At 30.7% G+C, this 22,117-nt stretch overlaps 1 protein-coding gene across 3 annotated transcripts in view; it reads left to right on the top strand.

Annotated features, from left to right (window-relative positions):
• The window catches only part of Smr (nuclear receptor corepressor smrter), a 178,355-nt gene that overhangs the window by 132,816 nt on the left and 23,422 nt on the right, over window positions 1-22,117 (top strand). For all 3 annotated transcript variants that reach the window (XM_085827168.1, XM_085827152.1, XM_085827160.1), the window contains 10 exons: window positions 4,389-4,513; window positions 5,616-5,850; window positions 9,335-9,508; window positions 11,380-11,496; window positions 11,670-11,726; window positions 13,324-13,376; window positions 13,484-13,550; window positions 13,632-13,717; window positions 15,836-15,989; window positions 18,654-18,887. In XM_085827168.1, coding sequence (XP_085683294.1) covers window positions 4,389-4,513; window positions 5,616-5,850; window positions 9,335-9,508; window positions 11,380-11,496; window positions 11,670-11,726; window positions 13,324-13,376; window positions 13,484-13,550; window positions 13,632-13,717; window positions 15,836-15,989; window positions 18,654-18,887 — 1,302 coding nt within the window. The remainder of the gene's footprint in view (window positions 1-4,388; window positions 4,514-5,615; window positions 5,851-9,334; window positions 9,509-11,379; window positions 11,497-11,669; window positions 11,727-13,323; window positions 13,377-13,483; window positions 13,551-13,631; window positions 13,718-15,835; window positions 15,990-18,653; window positions 18,888-22,117) is intronic.

Raw genomic sequence — 22,117 nt, 5'->3', positions numbered from 1 at the left:
ACACCTAAAGCTGATGCACACACACAAGTAGAAAGGTAAACAATTTAATGTATCGCGAGAAGAAAATTATAGAATGAAACTTTCCTTGAACTTCTCTTATATTCGCTTGCTGCTCGCCGTCTGAGGGACAAACTGTTGAGCTGTCCACGTGCGAAGGTCGTTGAGAAAGAGGTTACCGCATCGATTAATTTGACGTAGTGGAGGGGAGGCCGGCATTAAGCTGCCTCAGCTAGCAGGATAATCTTGGACTCTCCGTAAAAGCAAGAAGTCGCGACAGTGCTTCTTATGTCCGTTAATCGGACTCGAAAACGTATTGTGCGTTTTATCGCTGGTGTTAGACGTAAGAATGGTATTAAACATTTGACGTGTAATGTTGAAAATCATGAAAATTCACGATACAGATCGCGGATTTTAATGCTAGAGCCACAAAATCTTAGTATTTTTGTATGAAATTGAGGTATCACAATGAAAGTGGCAATAGAAATGTATCTATGTAAATGACTCTTTTAACCGTTCTATTTCAGATGTAGATCAGTTGATTTTGAAATGAGGCTGTTGAGAACAAAGCTAACCAATCCCTTGGAGTACAGATAGAGATTTTTTCAGAACACTTTCGTTACTAATGTATTATTTTGAATGTTTTCTTTCGGTATTTCCTTTTCGAAAGTGAATGGGATTAAATAGAAAAATATGACACTATTAAATAAATGCATTAATTACTGTTTGAATAAAGTAAATAAAAAGAAAAAAAATATACACCGAGTTTTGCAAAGCGAAAAAAAACCCCGAAGCCCATGGTTTGCTTGTTTGCAGAACTTACACTTGATTGAAGTGAGCTGTTGGTGTGTTTTGCACATTGCAGCTTAGGTTATCTGAATACGGAAGAGAGTACATAAGGCCTATCTGCTTAGGGAAAGGGATAGCCTTATGGAGGACTTTCTAAGCTAGTTCGTATTCACCTTACAGTTGGTGAAAAACCAGGAAAACCAACCAATGAAGCCATAACTAGGATCGAACCCAAGTTAAACTGCCAAGATTCAGCTGTTTTAAGTACTTGGCCACTCGTGTGGGGCTTTTGTACATTGTTAGTCCATGCACATGGAATAAGATTCATGAAAGAAGTCAGCGTCTGTAAACGACAGTGTGATTAAAAAATCGCTGATCATATCTTTTTTTTTTTTTTTTTTTTTTTTACGTTTCATTCTTGTCACGGCATGAGTTTCTCTGCGTGATTGTTTGCGTGTGTCTTCCCTCTTGTGTAACGCAAATGCGAACTAATTTTAAAAATAGTCTTCAGCATCTTTGGATAGCTGTTCATAATTCTACATTCAAAAAGACTGTCGCTTCAAATGTACGTAAAACATAACAAATGAAATTTTTCTGAATAAAAACTTTGCCTGTATGTTTTTGTTGATACCTATTATTATACAAACGCTGTTTCTTCATTTGTAGTAATTTCAAAGTTTCATTTATCATTTTAGTCAATAAAAAGCACCATAGCATTTTTAGAAATTTATTTCAAAGGGTTTCTAAATATTATAAGATGAAATGATCATTTGCACACATACGAGTCAGCTACTAGTAATGAAGTCCTCACCCTTTTTTTACTGTACACTTTGTTTAAATGTAATTATGCAAGAAATTAAGTGCAGCGCCAACCACTGCCTGATTTTGCTTCTTGAGGAAAAAAAGAATAACTTATTGCATACCTACCTACAAGCGGGTTTTTGTTTCTTCTGGTGGAAATTTCGTGGCGATCTCTTTAAGAATAGATTCAAAGCAGCTATTACTTTAAAGTTATTTTTTTTACCAGTATTCCTGCGGAAATTTTGTTACACTTTATTTCCATAGCAGGCTAATCTCACTTATACATACGTTAAAGCTGAATGTAAAATGACTATAAAAATCTCTCGATTGTAAAAAAAAGAATGCATGCGAAAATGGCGACGTCTCTTCCCAAAACTGAAAAATTGTTACGTGCATGGTTGCTAGTGGATTTTGAAAATTTGACTTCGTCTAAGGTAATTGCGTTAGTACCGCATATATCAAGGTTATGACCAAATTATTGATAATTATTAAGCTTTTAGGATCATTGATGTTACACTGCAGAAGTCTCGTGACGATAGATGATAACGTGCGAGAGAAATCTCCAAAATGAATCTGCTAAATATCTTTAAAGGTTTTTTTTTTCGCGCATTGTTATTTTAATTATTATAACTTTGCGCCTTCTCCTGACTTTTACTCGAGGCAGTTCGGTCGTTTTCCTCATTCTTAACGTGGCTGTGGTACGTTGATTGATTTGAAAATTATAATTTCACTTTTGGTACATTCTATCATTATAGTAAATTAAAAAGATTACTTTTGAGAAGTGGGTAATTACCGAAATTTTATTGAGGCGTATTTTTTTCTGAATAGCAGTTTTATAAACATATAAAACTTTGAAGAACAATTTTTAGGGTACTAAACGTGTTAGCGCAACAACCTCGAAGAAGTCGCCACAGTTTTCAGAATGTACCAAAGTTAGTTGCTGGTTTAGCTTTAACAAGCAGTGTCGCCATTTCCGTATGTGTTGTGTTTGTTGCATTAAATTTATTATAGAGAAAAATTGTGATATTTTTTTACCTTGAATTCGGTTTTAAATTATACATTTGGGAAATCTGCTTGGCGTGGAGGACATTTCAGTAAAATTTCTATAAAAATACAGTTTTGGGAAGGGGGGAACCAACCCATCCACCACCACCTCTAAAAGAACAATTAATCTATTTAAAGCGATCGCCGATCTCCACAATATTTCTTACGAAGCCCCTACAAAGTTAGTTTATTTATTAATTTTTCAGAATAAATAATTAAAGCGTAAAATATGTACGTACTAAGATACGTGTATGTACTGAATATTTCTTTCCATTTTTATGTCTTCATTCTTTTTCTTCTGTAAAAAATCGCCAAAGTGGTTGCGCGAATATCTAACTATCAGAAAATCTTATGCATTTGTTTCTAGTTATTTAAGCTGTTTTATCGCCACATGGGTTTATATTGTTCCTCGTTTAATAAACTCGAGAAAAATGTAGTCTCTGAAAGACATTTGTTTGCCGTGAGCAGATGTTCCCAGTGCAGATTTTGGGTTACCGAGTAACCTGCTGAAATCTTTTTATTTTGATAAATACTGTTCACATAATTCGAAATAATCTTTGGTAGGACTTAAGATATATGAGATTGAAAAATTTTATTTCTTAAGAGTCCTAGAATCAGGATTTTTTGTAGGATTTCTTTTAATTACCATTTGATTTTTGGCAACTTGATAATAGTTCTCTGTTATTCTGTATAAAATTTTTAAAGTAGTGCTATCCCAATTTTGTGAAAATCTTTTTGTTTCCGTAGGATAGATTGCAAGTGTTGAATTTTTAATTCGTATTTAATGTGATTAAAAAGCGTGTAGTTTTAAATAAAATGAACATAAATAGTTGGCTTCGTATCCTTTACAAATATCAAATTACAAATTTTCGTATCGTTTACAAATAAAAGTAAATATTTACCACCATACATATTTTAAACGGAACTATTCAAAGTAGAAAGTACAATTAAGCAGTTTAATTTTGTCGCCAAGTGGGCGAGAGGGTTTGCCAATTCCTCCCGGCCAAAATGTATTTTTAAAAATCTGCTAAGCAGCTTTAGAAGATGGTAATTAATTTTTGTTTATCATTGTAATAGCAATACGAATATTTATATGAGCACTAGAAGACTGTGTTGTCAAAGCCGGAGCTAGACGTTCTGCTGCCCGGTGTGTGCTTGCTAATTTTCCCACACTGTGCTTGGCTACATTTTCCATCCCTAAAATTCGACCACTGGCGCGGCCGCACACTGTACCGGCCTTGATTGTGTCGAATGTAATTTTTAATAAGTTTGTGAAAAGAGGAAATTCGGTAAAATGGAAGTTTCGCAATCAGTTTATTACTCACGATTATTTGCTTTCTTTTTGCATTCTGTAATAAATTCTACGATCGAAGAGCTTAATGTGTATTTTATTTAGTGGTTATGTTTTTCATCGTTATAGACTATATTTAACTATTGCGCTATATTAATATCGCTCTTTTTGATCAAACTTCTGAATAAAATTAAAAAGCAAAATATATCTGATATGTTTATTATCTTTGCATTCGTGATACATAAATTTCTCATTATTTTATTTAAGCTCTCTTAAACATGTAGAATTATATTTCATGTGAAAAAAAAAATCTTATTTTAAGCAGTTTGATGCAATAGCTTTTCATGAGAGTGGTATATGTTTTGCTTTTGTCATGTAAAACATTTTGAAGTATTCAGTTGAACTGCAAGTTAGTTTACATATCATTATTTGTTGTTTTACTGATTTTCTGTATTTATGTTTTTAGGTTGACACTCGGCAACCATCCGAAAGCCATCATATTGAAAGGTATGGAGACCAACATGTGCATGTTAGGCGCAGGTTATCTTTAAGACCGACACCTGAATATAATTCTCTTATTGAAAGAGAAAGGTAGTATAGCCCTTCACATTTTAAATATACTTTATGTAATCTGGGCATGATTCATGACCTCTTTTATTTGTTGTATGTATTGTTGTTAATATCATTTTTTTAATAACTGTAACGCTAATGGGAGTTTTATAACCTGTAAATATGAACATATTTAAAGAGCTTCAGTTGCCTGAAAAGAAACTCGGGTACTTTTCCGTTTTGCCGGCGCAAACGATAAAGTCGCCAATAATGGTTTAACTGATGCCAGACGAAATATCTTCGCTGGTAACCTTTTACACTTCAGTTTCAAAACAAGTTGAAGCCATTTCTTATCAGATTGTTTCTTTCAATACTGGCATATAAAATTTTTACACGATATTTAAATTTTATCCCCTAAGACAATTCACGGTAATAAGTCAATTAGTTCTAAGTCAATTAGAACGCAATTACACCGCTCATCCGAAGGCGAAATCAAGTGTTAAATTCATCAATTCTAATGAGAATGCACTAGCGAAGTAAAGCACTGCGGTTTTACATAATTTCTGAGTAAGCTATTCGTACGAATTGAAATAATTCTTGCATTTAAACTTGTATTCCAAATTAAGATTTAACGTCAAATTAATGTAGATAATTACTGAGCGAATTAGATTTTAGTAGCGTAGTTTACGTGAGATGAGATCACTTGGGGTCACGTGATACGAACCGGCGAATCAGGATTTTGAACCATGAAATCATAGTAAATTCTTAAATTAATGTCTTTTTACAAATTTATTGTCTTTATTTATTGGCTTTTTACAAAAATTTAAACCATATTAAAATGTTTATGCCTTCAAAAAAAAAAAAAAAAACTTAGAATTAACATTTTTTATGTGTATACTATATGTTGTCGCCAACAAAGTCTGCTTGGCGAGATTTGCGCCGGCGAAACGGAAAAGTACCGAAACTCGTAAACATCATGATTTATTTGATGACTGCAGAAGCTTTAGTTTCTAAAATTTTTAAGCTAGGTTCAGTAGTCCAAAAATGAAAATTTTTGTGTTTTGCGGCATACTTGAAGATATAGCATATGTGCTAATATCTAAGTGCATATATCTAAAAAGCTACCCAATTTTTTTTTTTACAGGTATATGGAAGCTATTAGGTACCAATATGAAAATAATCCTCCATTAACGATTGGTGTTCCTTATTCCTCAACCGCAATGGCTGCTAGAACCTTAAAACCACCAGTAGTGAGTGTGCATACTCCTTCTGAGATGGATGCTGGGCAACAGATGAAGCGGCCAAGGCTTGCTGTTGAACCCAAAGCTCCCGTCCATCAACCTCTTTTAATAGATACAAGAAATGTTGTGATAAAAAAAGTAAGCTAATTTCTGTAATTACAATTTTGGCATGCTGCTCTACTATATACATGTGCATTTCTCAAAATATTTGCCAACAAAAATAAGCTGGCTCTGATCCTAATTTAATGAACCAGTTGAAATTAGTTTACTTCTTTGACAAGGTAGAACCATTTTGATTTTGTCCATGTGTTAGGCATAAATCTGTCAAAAGTAAATTAATGGTTATTTTGTTTCAACTTCCAGGAGTTAAGTTACTTTTTTTTTTTCAGTTGGGTTGTATCAAATGTTAGAACAGAAGTCCTGAAATTAGAAAGTTTAGTTTTCTTTTATTAATTTTTTATCATGCATTTGTAAATTGTTAGGTACTTTCTTATTTAAAATAACCAGGCATAAGCTTTTTGGCTGCATTTGAAGTATTAGTAGTGATTGGGTTTGCCAATTTTGGCAACTGAGTGGCTCTGGGCCCTTTGAGAAGGAGGTTCTAACTATTAATATTTTTAATTATATGTTCTTGTTATCTGTTATTTATTTTGTGTAATATATGTCATATTTGATATATGTTAGTATATTATTATTATTATTATTTTCTATGTAAAAAAGTAATAGCAACCCAGTTACCAATAAACGAATACAGGAAAATTTTTCTGGTACTTCTTTGGTAGACGGTTGCACGGATTTTTGGTGATTTACTTTGGCGCAATTGTTGGCGCGGTTTTTACAATCGTCAACCATCTTGAAAAACGCCGTTTTTACGTTATTTTCCGCATAGTAAAATATTCAAAACTTTAAAAAAATAAATATTTAAATTATGGATGAATTTTTTTGTTGAAAACATTGTTTTTTAAGATGGCAAGCAAATGTAAATAAATACATTTACTACGAGTATAAAATACTAAAGAAAGGTTAAATTATTACTTTCATATAGCACAGAAGTAGAATAAAAATACCGCTATAAAAACATTGCACCAACGTTTAATTGGATTAAAATATTATGTAAACTGAATATCGAATTAAAAACCATCATACCAACGTTTAAAAGAATTAAAATATAACTTAAATTAAATACTTAAAAATAAGTAAATAAGAACGCTTCGTACACTAGAGCTAAAATGACAGCAATTAGTTTATTGTCGGTAAAAAAGGACGAATGTCTAATAATTTTCTTACCATTACAGCGGTTATTTCTTCCAACATGACCACAATACCATATACGGCCGTCTCAGAATCGGCTCTTCTAACGATCTTCATATGTGATCTACATTTTTGCACTTCATTGAAGAAGCAATTAGCAAGGTTTCCTCCAAAAAATTAAAATAAATTTCCTCTGACCCTTGTAAGAATTTATAAATAAATCTTTGATTAGGAAAGCCAGGCTGGCGAAAATAAGGTCTCAAAGGACAATTTTTTGATTCCGATACCAAACATTCTTGGTACTTATCAAAAACAACATTCATCTTTGAAGGAATTCGAAGATATGAATTAAATTTTAAAATGGCGCAATAATGCACAAATTTTCAGCAGCTTATCAGGGAGCTGATTGCAGCTCGTTAATGCACAAATATTCTATAACCAATCAAAGAGCTGATTACATCACACCTAGAATTAAAATTATTTAAATAATCATACATAATAAAACCATTTAAAAAAAGAAATGCAAAATTAAATTGTATTTTAATATTTAATAAATAATGTTTAAAACATTAGATTAAATTTATAGATATTAAAAGCAAATATTTTTAAAGTAAGGCGACGTCGTTGATTACATCATCCACAGCATAAAATTTCATAAAATATCATAAACAATAAAATTTTTATTTCAAATAAAAATGCAAAATTAAATTGATTTTTAATATTTAGAAGTCATAAATAATATTTAAAACACGGAATTTATGCATAATAAGACGCATTATATTTTTAAATAAAATGACAACAAAGTATCAGTTACCATAAATAACTTTTCCAGCAATGGGTTTACCATAAGTCATAATACTCGCCAAAAGAAAAATTGCCAAAAAGTTGCCAAAATCCGTGCAACCGTCTACCAAAGGAGCACCATTTTTCTTTTGAAGGAATTTTGTATCAAAACTGAATTAGGTTTCTGCTGAAAATTTTGGTTTGGGAGAGAGGATAAATTGCACATGAAAATTTATAAGATTCATTAGGTTTAAAGGCAATTATAATTACTTAAAAACACTTCTTTTTTTCTTCAGAAACTTTATTGTTGAACTGTTGCTATAAATCCTCTTCACTGTGCAGTTTATGCAGTGATTGATTGGCACAAAATCGACAATCAGGATATAATCCACGCCAAGTGAGCTGTTTTATTCTATAAGTAGAAAGTCAAAACAGGGTTGGGATTATTATGTGTCAAATTTGCGAAATACTTAGGGGTCCCACAAAATTTTAGTAAATATTTCATGGGGGTCTTCAGACCAAAAAGTTTAAGAAACCCTGCTTTAGATACTATATAAAATGAACATGCTTTCTACTATAATACCAAGAACTCCCTCCCCCAAACACACACTTTCTATTATTGGGCATAGTAAGGGCCCCTTTTTAATTTTTGTAAATGTAAGATATAATATCTATTTTGTTCAGGAAGAAAAGCCATTAAATTATTTTATTACTTGATATGCCTCAAATATGTTATTTTGATTTTCAGCTCCGATAGGGCCTGTTTTTAACTTTTAAATAAATTAGGTAGGAGTATGTAATCTTGCTCAGGAAGGGCATCTCAACAATAGAGCTAAAGTACAAACACACCTCGAAGCACCACCCCTCTTTTTTCCTCCCATTTGTCAGACCCACAGGCTGTGTGGAACCAGTGGGTATTTTCCTTCCCAAAGATAAATGTTTTGCATCTAAAACTGGCCTTAGAAATATTTCCCCTACTAATTGTGAAAACTTAAACCACCTACTTGTATCTTTACCCAGAGGAAAAATTCATCTTTTTGTTACCTAGTCTGTCACCTGAAATTAACAAAGACAATCCCATAAAGCATAAAAGCATGATTTCAAATCAGCAAATTTTCTATTCCACTACCAGATGAAAACCTAAAGTGCATGTCTATTTCCCATGTTTGTGAATGAACTTTCCTTTTATGTGATTTTATTAAAAACCCTCTGTGTTTTGAGTGATCTTATGAAAACCTGGCTAATATGACAAATAACCTGCCACCCTTTTTTTCCATTTTGTATGCATTCTGGGGTTTTAGAAAACAAAGCGATAGAGGTCTTTCCCAACTACCATGCCTCTACAACTGTGTAGCGTTTTAATGCCAGAGGACAATTTTGAAATTCACAAGTTTTTCTCTAATAAAGTTAAAAAGTAGTTGTTATAGCTAGGTGATACATATTATTAGTATTATTATTTTGATTGGAATTGTAGTATGCTTTGTAGTACTCTTTGTAACATCTTTCTCTTTGAATATGTGTTACTTCACTTATAGCCTATGATTCCTCACTTTTCAGATTATTTTTTATTTCTGATTTTTGTTTTCAGGAACCTGCTTATACACCTCAGGTAGAAGCAATTTCTCCTACATTGCCATCTGAAGAAGGTCGAGGTGAATCTCCAATGCGGTTACTGAAAGAAAATATTCTAAATAATATCAATCGTTTAGACAAAGAAATTAATCAAGTTGAATCGCAGATTACTAAACTTCAAAAGAAAATGGTGAGAATTATAAATGTTAAGTTTTGTATGCAAAACAACCAATTTCAGATTTAATGTAAATGTGTATTCGTTATTTATTTATGCTGCATTACATTAGTTTTATATTTCATTACTTAGTAAGTGTGCTAAAATAATAATTATATTAAATATATCACTATTTAATATAATGTGTTAAAATAATTATTTTATTAAATATTGCATTAATTAACAATTGTTTGTTGATTTTTCTTTCATAGTTTAACATACGTTAATAGCACTTTGCTGATATACAATCAAAAGTCGTTAATCCGGACTCGTCGGGACTTCGGCGATTCCGGATTATCGATTTTTCCGGATTATAGATCATCAGTTTAAATCTGGTAAGATGGCATGCAGAAATTACAAAATTAAAAATATGAAACCGTAATTTATGAAATAAAGAGCAATTATGATCTAAAGGGTATCAAAATTTACAAAAAGAAAAAGCTAAATATTTATTTGTTTACTTTATTAAACATTTCTTTCAATGCCAGTTGTTTAATTTGCTCCGTTTCATGTGATAATACTTTCTCTTTAATTCTATTAAACAGACATAATTTCTTGTTTAGTTACAAAGTTCCGCTGTTTAAGTTCTATAATTGCTGTGTGGAGAGTACCGGCTAATTTGTCAATCGAAATTTTTTCGTTTTCAATAACCTTTGAGTCACTTTCTTCACTATCGGAGACGGAGTCGGAGTACATCGAGATGAAATACTACACTTAGTAAGGAATTATAAGCCAAATAAAATAAAAACATCTGCCCTGAAGATAAGGATAGTGCTGACAGATTAACTTCCAATCAGTGGTGTGAAATTGATAAACAGATTTCGGATTTCAAAACATACTTTCGCTTTGCAGATACAAATTACATATTAGTAAATATATATTGGAAATTCTATTTGACATAATCGAAAGTTCAAGCTTACTTTTATGAAATTGCTCTAACAGTCCGCAAAAAATAATAAGCCGGATCCAATTCGAAGATTAAGGAACAACGCAATCTGCAACATTAACTGAATTAAATAATTTTTGCTTAGATTATAGGGTCCATTACACATTAAACGCGCATGCGCAAAAACATATTCGCAGCCGTAAAGGTCTTACACGCACTCGTAAATGCTACGCATGCGCAGAAAGTTTGCAGCTTTGAGGTCCGGATTCTAGATCATTCCGGATTATGGGTGTCCGAATTAACGACTTTTGACTGTAGTATGTGTTTTTCCTGTAAGCATAGGCTTTGTATTTTATCAATCATGACTTTATTTTCCCTTTATTTTTTCTTTTCCGTTCCTTTTATAATAATATTTATGAATATTGAAAAAATAAATTATTAAAAGAAATAATAAACTTTTAAATGATTGAAATTGTCATCTCTGTTATACATTTCTGTTTGATCTTTCATCTGCTACTGTTGGCTTTAAAGTATATTAAAGTTGTCTCACTATATTAAAAATATTTTTTACTTAAGTTTTTCTTCTTTTATTTCCTCTTGATATTTAAGCTTCTTGGATTTTAAGAACTTGTTAAGCTGTTGAGTGTTTGTCTTTGTTCTGATTGAAATCCTAAATAATAAATGAGCAGGAATTGCAACAGAAATTTGCATTAGATCTCAATTTTAGCTTTAAAAGCAAGTATATATACTTAACCTATATATTTTTATTGCCATAAATTTGTACACTTTTGGCATATAATTTACTGTAAATTATAAATTTGGTAACATTTAGCCAAATTAATGTATGGTAAATTTAAGCAAAAGTTCTTTTAATGTAACAGAAAAATAATTTCAGAGTTCACTATAATGTAATGCAATACTATTAGTAGCAATAAAATAAATTAGAATTTTTCATCTTCAGCATGAATTGGAAGCTGAAGCTAGTAAGCCCTCTGTTACAAAAGAAATTGTAAAAGAAATCAGTCCTGTAGAGTCCAAACAAATCAGCATAGCACAAATAATATATTCTGAAAATAGGGTGAGTATCAAATTTCATATTTTGAGATTTAATATAGTTTTAATTACTTCTCATTATTTATTGTATATTCAGTGTACGTATTGTATATACATACTTGTTGTATATTCAGTACCAATTTATTCTGTATTTTATATCTTTGGATATATAGTATATATTTATTTATTTTCTTTTAGAGTAAAGCTCAAGAGTCTCATGCGATTTTAGAAAAATTAGGACAAAAGGTTGAAATAGTATGTATAAAATTATTAGTAGGAAATTTTGAAAGTTGTAAATGAGAGAATAATTGCATTCTAAGTATTATGGCTGTTTTAAAATGTGAATTCAATTATATTAAAACAATTTTAGGTTATATTTTTATAATAGTAATTTTTATGTAGTATATTTACAAGCAATGTTTCTTAATAAAATATTTCATTTCATCAAAATTATCTTAATTTCAAGGAACTGGGTTTAATGAAACATTTTTCTATTCCATGATCTGTAACATATATACATATTTCTAAGAATCTAGTGCATACTGAATTCTGCTCTTTGCATTGTTAAATATGGCTGTTAAGAAGCAAAAATTTCATTTTAAAAATATAATTTTAAAGCATGCATTTTAGCTATGTGTCCATACTCTTCCACCCATAATTTTTTTAAAACATTATGCTGTAATAATTTCAAAACGGTTTTCAAATACCATAGTGTGGGCTAAGCAGGAATTAATTTCATTTCTATAGCTTACAGTCATGGTTATGCTATTTGCAGAACAAGTACTGGCTGTTTTAAAAATTGTTGAAAACTAATATATCAGCAACACATGGTGATAATATGCCATTCAAATCTAACTAAAGAACACTAAAATTATACTTAATTGCAAGTTATAGCAGGAAAAATTAAACATAACTGATAAACTAGATTGTGTGTAATAAAGTAAATTTTCTGTCTTCAGTGCAATTTTTTCCCCACTGTCCACTGTTTCACCACTGCTTCTACTTCTAGGAGTGAAGAAGAATAGGTGATTTTGTATTTCAATTACTATATTGTTATTCCCTGAAACAGAGCTTTTTATGTTTGTGTGAAGGTCATTCTGTTTATTAATAAAAAAAAAAAAATTGAAATCTGAAGAAAATCCTCGGTCTTGCCGTAAGAGATGCTTATCATAAATCAATTTTCAGAATCTGGGTAGTGTAGAGGCATATTATCCTGAGTAATAAAACAACTAGAATTATAATAATTTTATTGAATAACTAGAATTATATTTATAATAATTCCACAAATTGGCCTTGTGGTTAAGACCCCTGATTATGTAAGTCAACTCAGATTCAAGTTCGAATGAACTTAGTGTCTGGATGGTTGGTTTTAGTAGTTTTACACATACAAAATCTTAATATGAGCTAGTTATTCTTAAAAAGTCCTCCATAAAGCCATCCCCTTTTTGTTCTTTTCATGTAATTTATACAACTTGCACTTTTTCCTATTCCTAAAATGCTCATCTAGTTTTAAAGTAATGTATAAATCTGTTTCTGAAATCTAACTTGCAGCTTTTCCTAATATGGCATGTAGCCAACTTTTATATATACCATACTCACAGAATGCAGTAGGGTACTTTGATCATACCAGTTATATGTTTGCATGGTAATCTGTCAGACTTAATTAAAAGCAGTACTTAACTGGAAATAGCTAGTTTTCATCATTTAGGAATTCACTTGAGTTAATAATTAAAGTTATGCATGTTAAAAATTAAAATTTTAAATTCTTTTTCGTGCAGTTTCTTGCATGAATGTGTATGTAAAATTTTTCTTGTTTATTTTATTTTTAGTTAATAACTTATTTCTATTTTAGCCAATGTATAATCAACCATCAGATACAGCTGTATATCATGAAAACAAAAGAAAGTAAGTTTGCTACTCCATTTAAATTTTATAGACTTAAAAATATTTTCCAAAGAATTTCATCTGAGAAAGTATGACATGTCTTTAATGGTATGATTTACATCTTTTAGGTTTTTATTGTTTAGGAGTAGATTAGTCAAATGCTTTAGGAAACGGCATAGAGAAAGGGAGCTGAGGGTGAGTACTTTGTCTCTTAGTTTGAAAGTGAAGTAATGACTTTGTGAAATAGTCATCTAATTTGTATCTAAAATGTTACAGGAAAAACATCTAACAGAAACATACAGCAAGTTGATGCAGGAGTGGCTGAAAAAGATGGAGAAGAAAGAAAATAATTCACAAAAAAAGTAATAAAATTTTTTTTTAACTATTCCTTTGCTTATGAAAGATAATATTCATTAATCATTCAAAATGCCTAGTTTGGTGTGCTATATTTTCATTATTAAGAAGTCTTTTATTTTTAGTATTATGCAGCTGTGATCATGAAATAATGTAAATTTGGAAACTTCAAATGAGATAAAAGCATGTTTAGTAAATTGTTAAAAAGTTACCAACAATTTGTAGGTCAATCATTGGATACTCAAGTAGGTCAATCATTCGGTCAAGAAGTCATATTAGGAAGCAGTTGTGGCTCGTAATGAGCACTGTGGAACTGCAGCACCCCCTATTTCCACTTATTATAATTTTTAATATTTAATATAGTGTACCCTTTAGTCTTTAATTCTTTCTTTATACTTTTACAATACATAATCCTTAAGCTTAATGTCAGCCCCCAGTTTGTGAAAAGGGTACTTTGTTTGGAACTGCAAGCTTTACAGTTCCAGCGACATGGTATTTGGCTGTTCTGTGCATGCGCACACAGAAAGCAGCACACCGAGCCAGGGAGAGAGAAAGCACTGTTGCTCTTGCAGTGCCGAAATTCTGGCGTGTTATTGAGAATGTGATTTCTTTTTACTCCGCGCGTGTTGTATTCCTCCACAAAGTGGAAGTTCATCATACGGACCATAGACATAAAAATTTGCAACCTTTAAAAAATTGCCTTACTGGAATTCAACATCAAATGCAAATCAAACTATTGCAAAAGTGACAGGAATTTAAAAATATCTAAATGATGTTAATTTCTAGTTTTAATTAGAGCTTTTTTTATCAGATTATGCCTCATGTTGAAATAATATACAACTAAATGCAATCCAGAGAAACGAGTGTGTTTAAAGTTAAATTTCAAAACTGCTATTTTAGGATTAAGAAACTCAAAATAATGTGATAATTTTTCAAAGACACTGATGGCAGAAGCTAAGGAAATATGTGATTTTATACTATGTATTGGTATAATGCACAGATATTTTTCTTCACTAAATACTTAGCAGCTGCTAAATTGTTTAACAAGAAATGCTTCTCTAGTTTTAGGAATGAACATTCTACAGAAGAAATAGTACTGACCACTGAAGCATATCCAATGATTGACAAAGAAAAGCTTGAAACTGAACTAAAAGTATTCTATTGCAGGTCTGATATTCATGAATATTGCAAATTAATTGAGCTATTGAAATTTATCTTCAAAAATAATCTAGCTGATGTTCTTAGTGAAATTACGAAACTGATAAAAATTCTCTTGAGAGTTCCCATGACTACATCAGAGGCAGAACGCTGCTTTTCAACATTGAAAAGAATGAAAACTTTCCTAAGAAGCACCAGGAATTCGGAAAGACTAAATGCGCTTGCATTGCTTTCAATAAAAAAAATTTCCTTGATTGTCATCCAGAGATCAAGGAGAAAATTATTGAGCCTTTACGCTCAAATTAAAATAAGAAGAATGGAAGTCATTTTTAAATAAATAGATGTAGATTGAACTGTAATAGGTAAGGTTAAAGTAATTAAGAAATGTTTGATTTTTTCTTGTAAGCTTCCATAATAAATTTTCTTTTTATACATGTTTGTTTCCTTTTACACAATTTTGAACTTTAAAGTTTAAAGTTCAAAATTGTGTAAAGTTAAAGAACAGCACCTCCACTAATTTTAACTACGAGCCGCCACTGTTAGGAAGCTTCGTGTAAATTAATAATAATAATGAATAGAGTGCTTATAAGTTGTTTTCAATAGCAATGTATTTTATTAAATTCTAATAACATTTTCTGAAGTATAAGAAATATGCAACTTTAAATGTTGTTTTAATTGCAAAATATTTTTAATGTATATTAATTATGAGTATTGCACAAAAGTAATATCAAATACTTAGAAAAAGCCCAATCACATACGATGATTTTTTGTAGGATCAGATGATTTAATGTATTCATTCATGATGACCATATTTAATTAATACGATAGCTTTAAAATTTTCAGCATTGGAAATTTTTGCTCTAATGTATTGTATTGTAATGTTGCTTCATTATTTTAATATTAAAGCAATGTATTATTTGATTTTATAAATATATATTTTTAAGCAGTGCTTTTATGTTATTTGTTAGGGTTAAAGATGGGAAGTTACGAGAATTTTTTGAAAAGCAATTTCCTGAACTTAAAAAACAAAGAGAAGACAAAGAAAGGATCTCCAGAGTGAGCCAACGAATACGAAGTGATGCAGAGTGGGAAGAAATTATTGATGGTTTACAAGAGCAAGAGGTGACTTTAACATTTATAATTAGTCTTAAAAGAAAGTTTGGGGTTGTTGTAAAAGTAATACAGTCAAAACATAATCCAGACCTCAAAGCTAAAAACTTTCTGCGCATGCGTCAATGCATAATGCTTTCATGCATGCGCATAGGCGTTTACGCATGCGCGTAATACTTTTACATATGCACATAATACGTTTACGCATTCGCGTTTAATGTATAACGGATGGTATAAGCTAAGCTAAAATTATCTATTTCAGTTAATGTTGCAGATTGCGTTGTTCCTTAATCTTCGAATTGGATCCGGCTTATTATTTTTTGCAGTGTTAGAGCGATTTTATAAAAGTAAGCTTGAACTTTCGATTATGTCAAATAGAATTTCCGATGCTGGAGCTGCCAAAGGATCTACAAAGCGAAGATATGTTTCGATGTTCATCAAACAAAAAGTGGAATTGCTGCAAAAAATGGATAAAGGCATATCCTTTGTTTCTCTAACCATTCCGAAATCTGTTTATCAATTTCACACTGCTCTGCGGGTTGGGGGAATGCCGCGACGGCAAGCAATGAATTGGAAGTTGATCTGTCAGCACTATCCTTATCTTCAGGGCAGATGTTTTTATTTTATTCAGCTTATAATTCCTTACTAAATGTAGAATTTCATCTCGATGTATTCCGTCTGTGATATGATTTAAATCAAATTCCTCGTCATTATAAATATCACAAGTGCACATCAAATAGTTTTCTGGTTGCAATTTTCTAATTTCGTCTATGCGTAATGTATGCTTTACGCATGCATGCGTTGAAAGAAATCTTTAATACAGTAAACAAATAAATATTAAGCTTTTTTTTATTTTTGTAAATTTTGATACCCTTTAGATCACAATTGATCTTTATTTCATAAATTACAGTTTCATATTTTTAATTTTATAATTTCTGCATGCCATCTTACCAGATTTAAACCGATGATCTATAATCCGGAATCGCCGAAGTCCCGACAAGTCCGGATTAAGGACTTTTGACTGTAGTTATATTTTTCTTTGAAATTGGGTTAAAAAGTGAGAATCTCCAAAATTGTAAAGAAAAACTATGTGTTATTTAAATGTAACTCATGTGATTTTATTTGTGCTGTCTGAAGTCTTCATTAATAATATTATGCAGTTTTTACAGTTTGAAAATATTACTTGAAAACTACTTGAAAATACAAATAATGAAACAAAATTTAAGGGAATTAATAAATTTAATAACTTCAGTTGAATATATTAAGAGTATATTAAATGCTTTTATATGTATAAGGGGAAAAAAAAGCATGTTTAATAGTGTTGCTTGCCTATGGGTTCATAACAGATTGAATGCACACAGTTGTGATGATATGTTGATAAAATTAATTTTCTCCAAAGAAACACTTGAGAGCTCTGGAGCTTCCTACAGGAATGCTCGTACAGGTGTTCACAGTATCACATCATATAATCAGTAGTTACACTCCAAACTACGAAGAACGTTAAACAAAATGCAATGCAAAGTGCATCTAGAAGGCAAAGCTTTCAATGCTCCGAAGTTGCTCTAATCTAACAACGACAACTGCTACTGATGGCAGATTTTCTCCGCGGCGTTATATAGGTTTTACCCGGCGGCTAAGATATTTCTAATAACTTTCTGCTTCTCGAAATTATTGGAAGACATATGAGGGCCAGGTGCACTTACAGCTCATATAGTGACCAATTACATTTATTCAATTATAATACTTATTGTGGAGATACAGGGACCAGACCAAAAGGTTGCCACGTTTAGCAACTTTTGGTGATTTCTCACCAAATCTGGCGACAGAAATTAGTCAGCAAAGCAGTCACCGGTTTGGCTATATTATGCCAATTTAACGAGATAGCTGTTTACTGAAGTTAAATAGAATTGTGGCTGTATTCTTATTTTTCTGACAGAGTATCCTGTCTCTAGATTTGCATGCTACATTAGACATAAATATACATTTCACATATGGTTTTCCTAAAATTATCCATGTATGTACAAAATTCATAACAATAGTTTGAATAAGAAACACATCTTATTAAAAAAAAAGGGATATTTAAAATATAGACAAATGAAAATGTTTTAAAAAAGTGCTAATGAATTTTGTGGATGTTATTTCATAGTTAAACTAGATCTATTTTTAAAACTGTTCATGTACTCACCTTATATAACTTTTTTTGGCCTTTTTTCAAAATGTTTTTGAATTTGTTTAGCCAGAAACTTGCTGCATTCTGTATTTAACATAATATTACTTTCTGAAGTGTCTTTTTACTAAAGGGAAAAGCTAAAGTATCGCAAGAATTTGGAAAATGTTACAAAAAAAGTTCTTAATAATTGTAAGTCAGAATTTTGCAGGTTATTAGAGAAGAAATGAATTTTTTATCAGATTAAGAAGCCCACATGTTATAACTTAATTTAATAGTGAATAATGCTTGTAAGATCTACATAGGCAATCTGACAGTAATTATTATATTAATCTCCTGTGTTTTATTAAATTTAATATTTATTTCTCTGGGATTGGCTTTTATGGTATTTGTTAGGTGTAGAGAGATGTGATGATCTATGCGCAACAGGGTTTTTTTGACTTCTAGAATATGCTTATATTATTTTAAAATTATAATCAGAGATGCTTATGATTTTATGTTTATTTCAGCTGGAAGAAAAGAAAATGAGAAGCTATGCTGTGATACCTCCTATTCTATTAGACAGTCGTCAAAGAAGACTTTGGTATGTTAATAAGAATGGCCTTGTTGAAGATCTTAGTCAAGAATATAAAGAAAAACAATTATTAAATATATGGACTGACGTAGAAAAGGAAATCTTTCGAGAAAAATATCTTCAGCATCCTAAAAACTTTGCTTTCATTGCTTCTTGCTTAGAGAGAAAAGTAAGTCTGTAGTATAGTTGATTGCTTGCATGAATATATTAAAAATTTCAAGTTCAGTTTTTTAAATGTATGTATATATATATACATATTCCATATGTAAATTTTTTACATCCGTTTCAAATGAACGAATTTAATTATGTTGAAAAATATAATTTTCATGACATAAGGCTATTTGACCAGTAACATTTTTAAGGTAAAATGTGAATTTTGTTTTTTGATTGTATGGCTCAATATTTCTTATAACATTCAGAACTTATTTATTGGAAAACTTTTAAGTTTATTAAAATTTTGATTTTTTTTAATGGTAAAGTTATTAACTAGAAAATAGTAAAACAGATTGCATAAAATTGAGATGCCATTTTTATCTGTTATTAATTTTTTATCCACTTGAAAAGAATTATTGGGAATGTTTTAATTAAAAATATGTTGAGGACTTTTTTCCATGTAAGATTCGATTCAGTTGGTTGCCACTGAAATAACCAGCACCCTCTATGCCAACCAAGATCATCACCATCAGTTTTCTACTTTCCTTCAAAAGCAGTGGCTTCCAAATTTAAAATGCCCTTGGACCACTTCTCGCAGCAAAAAATTGGACCTTGAACCCTCAAGTGTGTATGTACATGCATAATAGGATTATAAATTTTGATGTTTTAAATGGTTAATTGGTGATGTAGAAATAAAGTATAAATAAAACATAATACAAAACCAGATATTTTCCTAATGTGATGGATGAACCTGATGAGATGTGAGATTATTTATGTTTTGCTCTAAGTTTGTAACATTCATAAGTCTCCACTTGGTGATGAGGCTCATATCTGAACTAAATCCATGTTGTACTAAATAGGAAATTACAGGAAAGCAGTGGACAGTTTCTCTGCAATGACCTTAATGCAGGATATAAAATTGGTATCTGTTTTTATCCAGAATTTGTGGTATTCTTGCTCAAATTTTGGTTTTAACGGCTCATTTGTGAATAGTTCAGTTAATTTGTCCTGTAATAGTATGGTTTTATGTGACTGTACTTGCAGAAGAGTCCAAAACTTGGTAGGGAATAACCAAATGAAAGTTTTCAAATCTTTGTCTGGGGTCAAACTGAAGAGCCAATTAAGCATGACTATAAGCAAGCAAATTTTTATCTTGTTTTTGCAATTTTGAAGGATTTGGAAACTGAGAGTATTCTCATATCTCTTAAGTTTTGTTTGTATAGGAAAGTTTTTGTAATTAAACACAGATAGTATTATTTAGTTTTGATTAAGTAAAATTGATCACCTTTTAGCAAGAAATGTATTTCACTTAGTTTGGCAGATTAGTCAGTTATGTCATTTTTTGAATTAATTAAACTGAGCAGCAGATCATGACCTTTCATATCATTAACATTGAATCAAAGAACACTTAGATAACCAACAAACATCTGAAGTATCTTTTAGTAAACTTATCAACTAATCTTCATCATTTTCTGAATAGTTTTGATAAGTAATCTCTCATTTTAGGCATCCTTTTGATTTTATTAACTGCTCTAATGACATAAACTAGTGAACCATGTAAGCATACACCGAGATTTTTGGCAGCTAAATGTTGTTGATGAATGTGCAGATAATGCATTGGCATAGCTTGTTTTAAGTGTCACATAAAGCCTCGGTGTCATCCTACCATCGCTGGTGTGCTGTCAGAAGCTGTGGAGGAGATATTAACTTAGGATATAGCTTTTTAATTCATTAAGTATTGTTTCACTTTTTGTACTTGTTTCTGAACATTTCACAATTAACAATTGGGGTTTACCTCACCTTTCTTTTAAAAAGCTCACATAAGCTAAAAGTAGACTCTATTCGTGGCAAAGTTGACTGTTTAAGTAGTATAGAGATACCTGATGTTTCATGTACTCACAGAAAGAATTTTCTGTGCACTAAGTCATTTCGTCAGTCCATCTCTGTGCTGTATTATTACTGAATGGAATTATTTTTAAAATATCAAAACTGATTTATGCGGTATGGTGCGTATTGCTTATTTACAGCAGGTAGAATAACTTCATCAAAGGCATGTGATGTTCCAACTTTGCAGTCAGTAAAGAAGTATAGAGTCCACTGTCATCTCTCAAATGTTCTTGGAATGATTGCATTTTCAATTATTTTCCTTTGAATGTTTTAAAAGAGGTTAATCTCTATCCTTTTTGACACTGTGGACTTTTGTCAAATCTTTAGTAAGCTTTGTTTGATAAATTTTATTGTACACAAGCCACACAGGTAAATTGTTATTTACTGATAAATAATATTAGTAACACAACAACCAATTTGAGATCTTGACTTAATCTATACCAAACTCAAGGTTGTTTTGTTACTAATTTTGTTTTGACTTGATGTGTTTCTTTTCTTCTTTTACTACATCCTGGTAATGGAAATAAAGCCACATTTTAAATAATCATAATTGTGTTGTATGCATTTCTTCTTTGGACTGTTATCTTTTTTTTTTTAAAGCACACACACAATTTGTTCTGTTTTACTCGCTAATTAAAATTACTTCAAGTTTATTTACTGCAATTTTTTGTTTTATTTTACTCATGCATGACATAAATATTGCTTCCACTTTATTTACTGCTTTTTATTTAAGATTTTGTAATAATGAGATTTGATCATAATTATTTTATTTTACACTAAACCATTTGTGGACTCCAGGATTGTCCGCATACTCCCAAATTAATTAAAATTTCCCACAGACCCCCCTCAGCAGTCATAAGCACCATTGGGGGACTGTAGAAAATACTACTCTAAATTGGGCAATACCCTCTCTCTCTCTCTCTCTCTATATATATATATATATATATATTTGTTAACCAATGAAGAAATTTTTAAGTAAAAGAATGTTATGTGAGTTCTAGTATGAAGCAAAAAAGTTAATTTTTTGATAAACTTTTTAGTTTATAGTATTTGAAACTTCTTTCATGTTCTTGGAAGTATTTTTGTATAATTTTCAGCTTTTTAAAACTGAAAATTGGGTGTTATTGAAAACAGTTTTTGAATATACTTTTTAATTTAGACAAAATTTTATTGGGATTGCTGATTTTTAATATTTGATATACATTTGAGTGTTGCTCTTATGTAGTATTGTATATATTATTTTTATTTTTTTTTTAAAATTTAGTTTGCATTTATCATGTATGTGTAAGTGAAAATTATTCTTATGGAGATGTACTGTTCTATTTATTTTATTTTTAGAGTGTAGCAGATTGTGTTCAA

The sequence above is a fragment of the Stegodyphus dumicola genome, chromosome 1, assembly GCF_044657685.1.
Source record: "Stegodyphus dumicola isolate Sdum_Otavi_A_Nest chromosome 1, ASM4465768v1".
Classification (NCBI taxonomy): Eukaryota; Metazoa; Arthropoda; class Arachnida; order Araneae; family Eresidae; genus Stegodyphus; species Stegodyphus dumicola.
The sequence above is the reverse complement of the archived record's forward strand: the minus strand, read 5'-3'. Positions and strand labels throughout refer to the sequence as shown.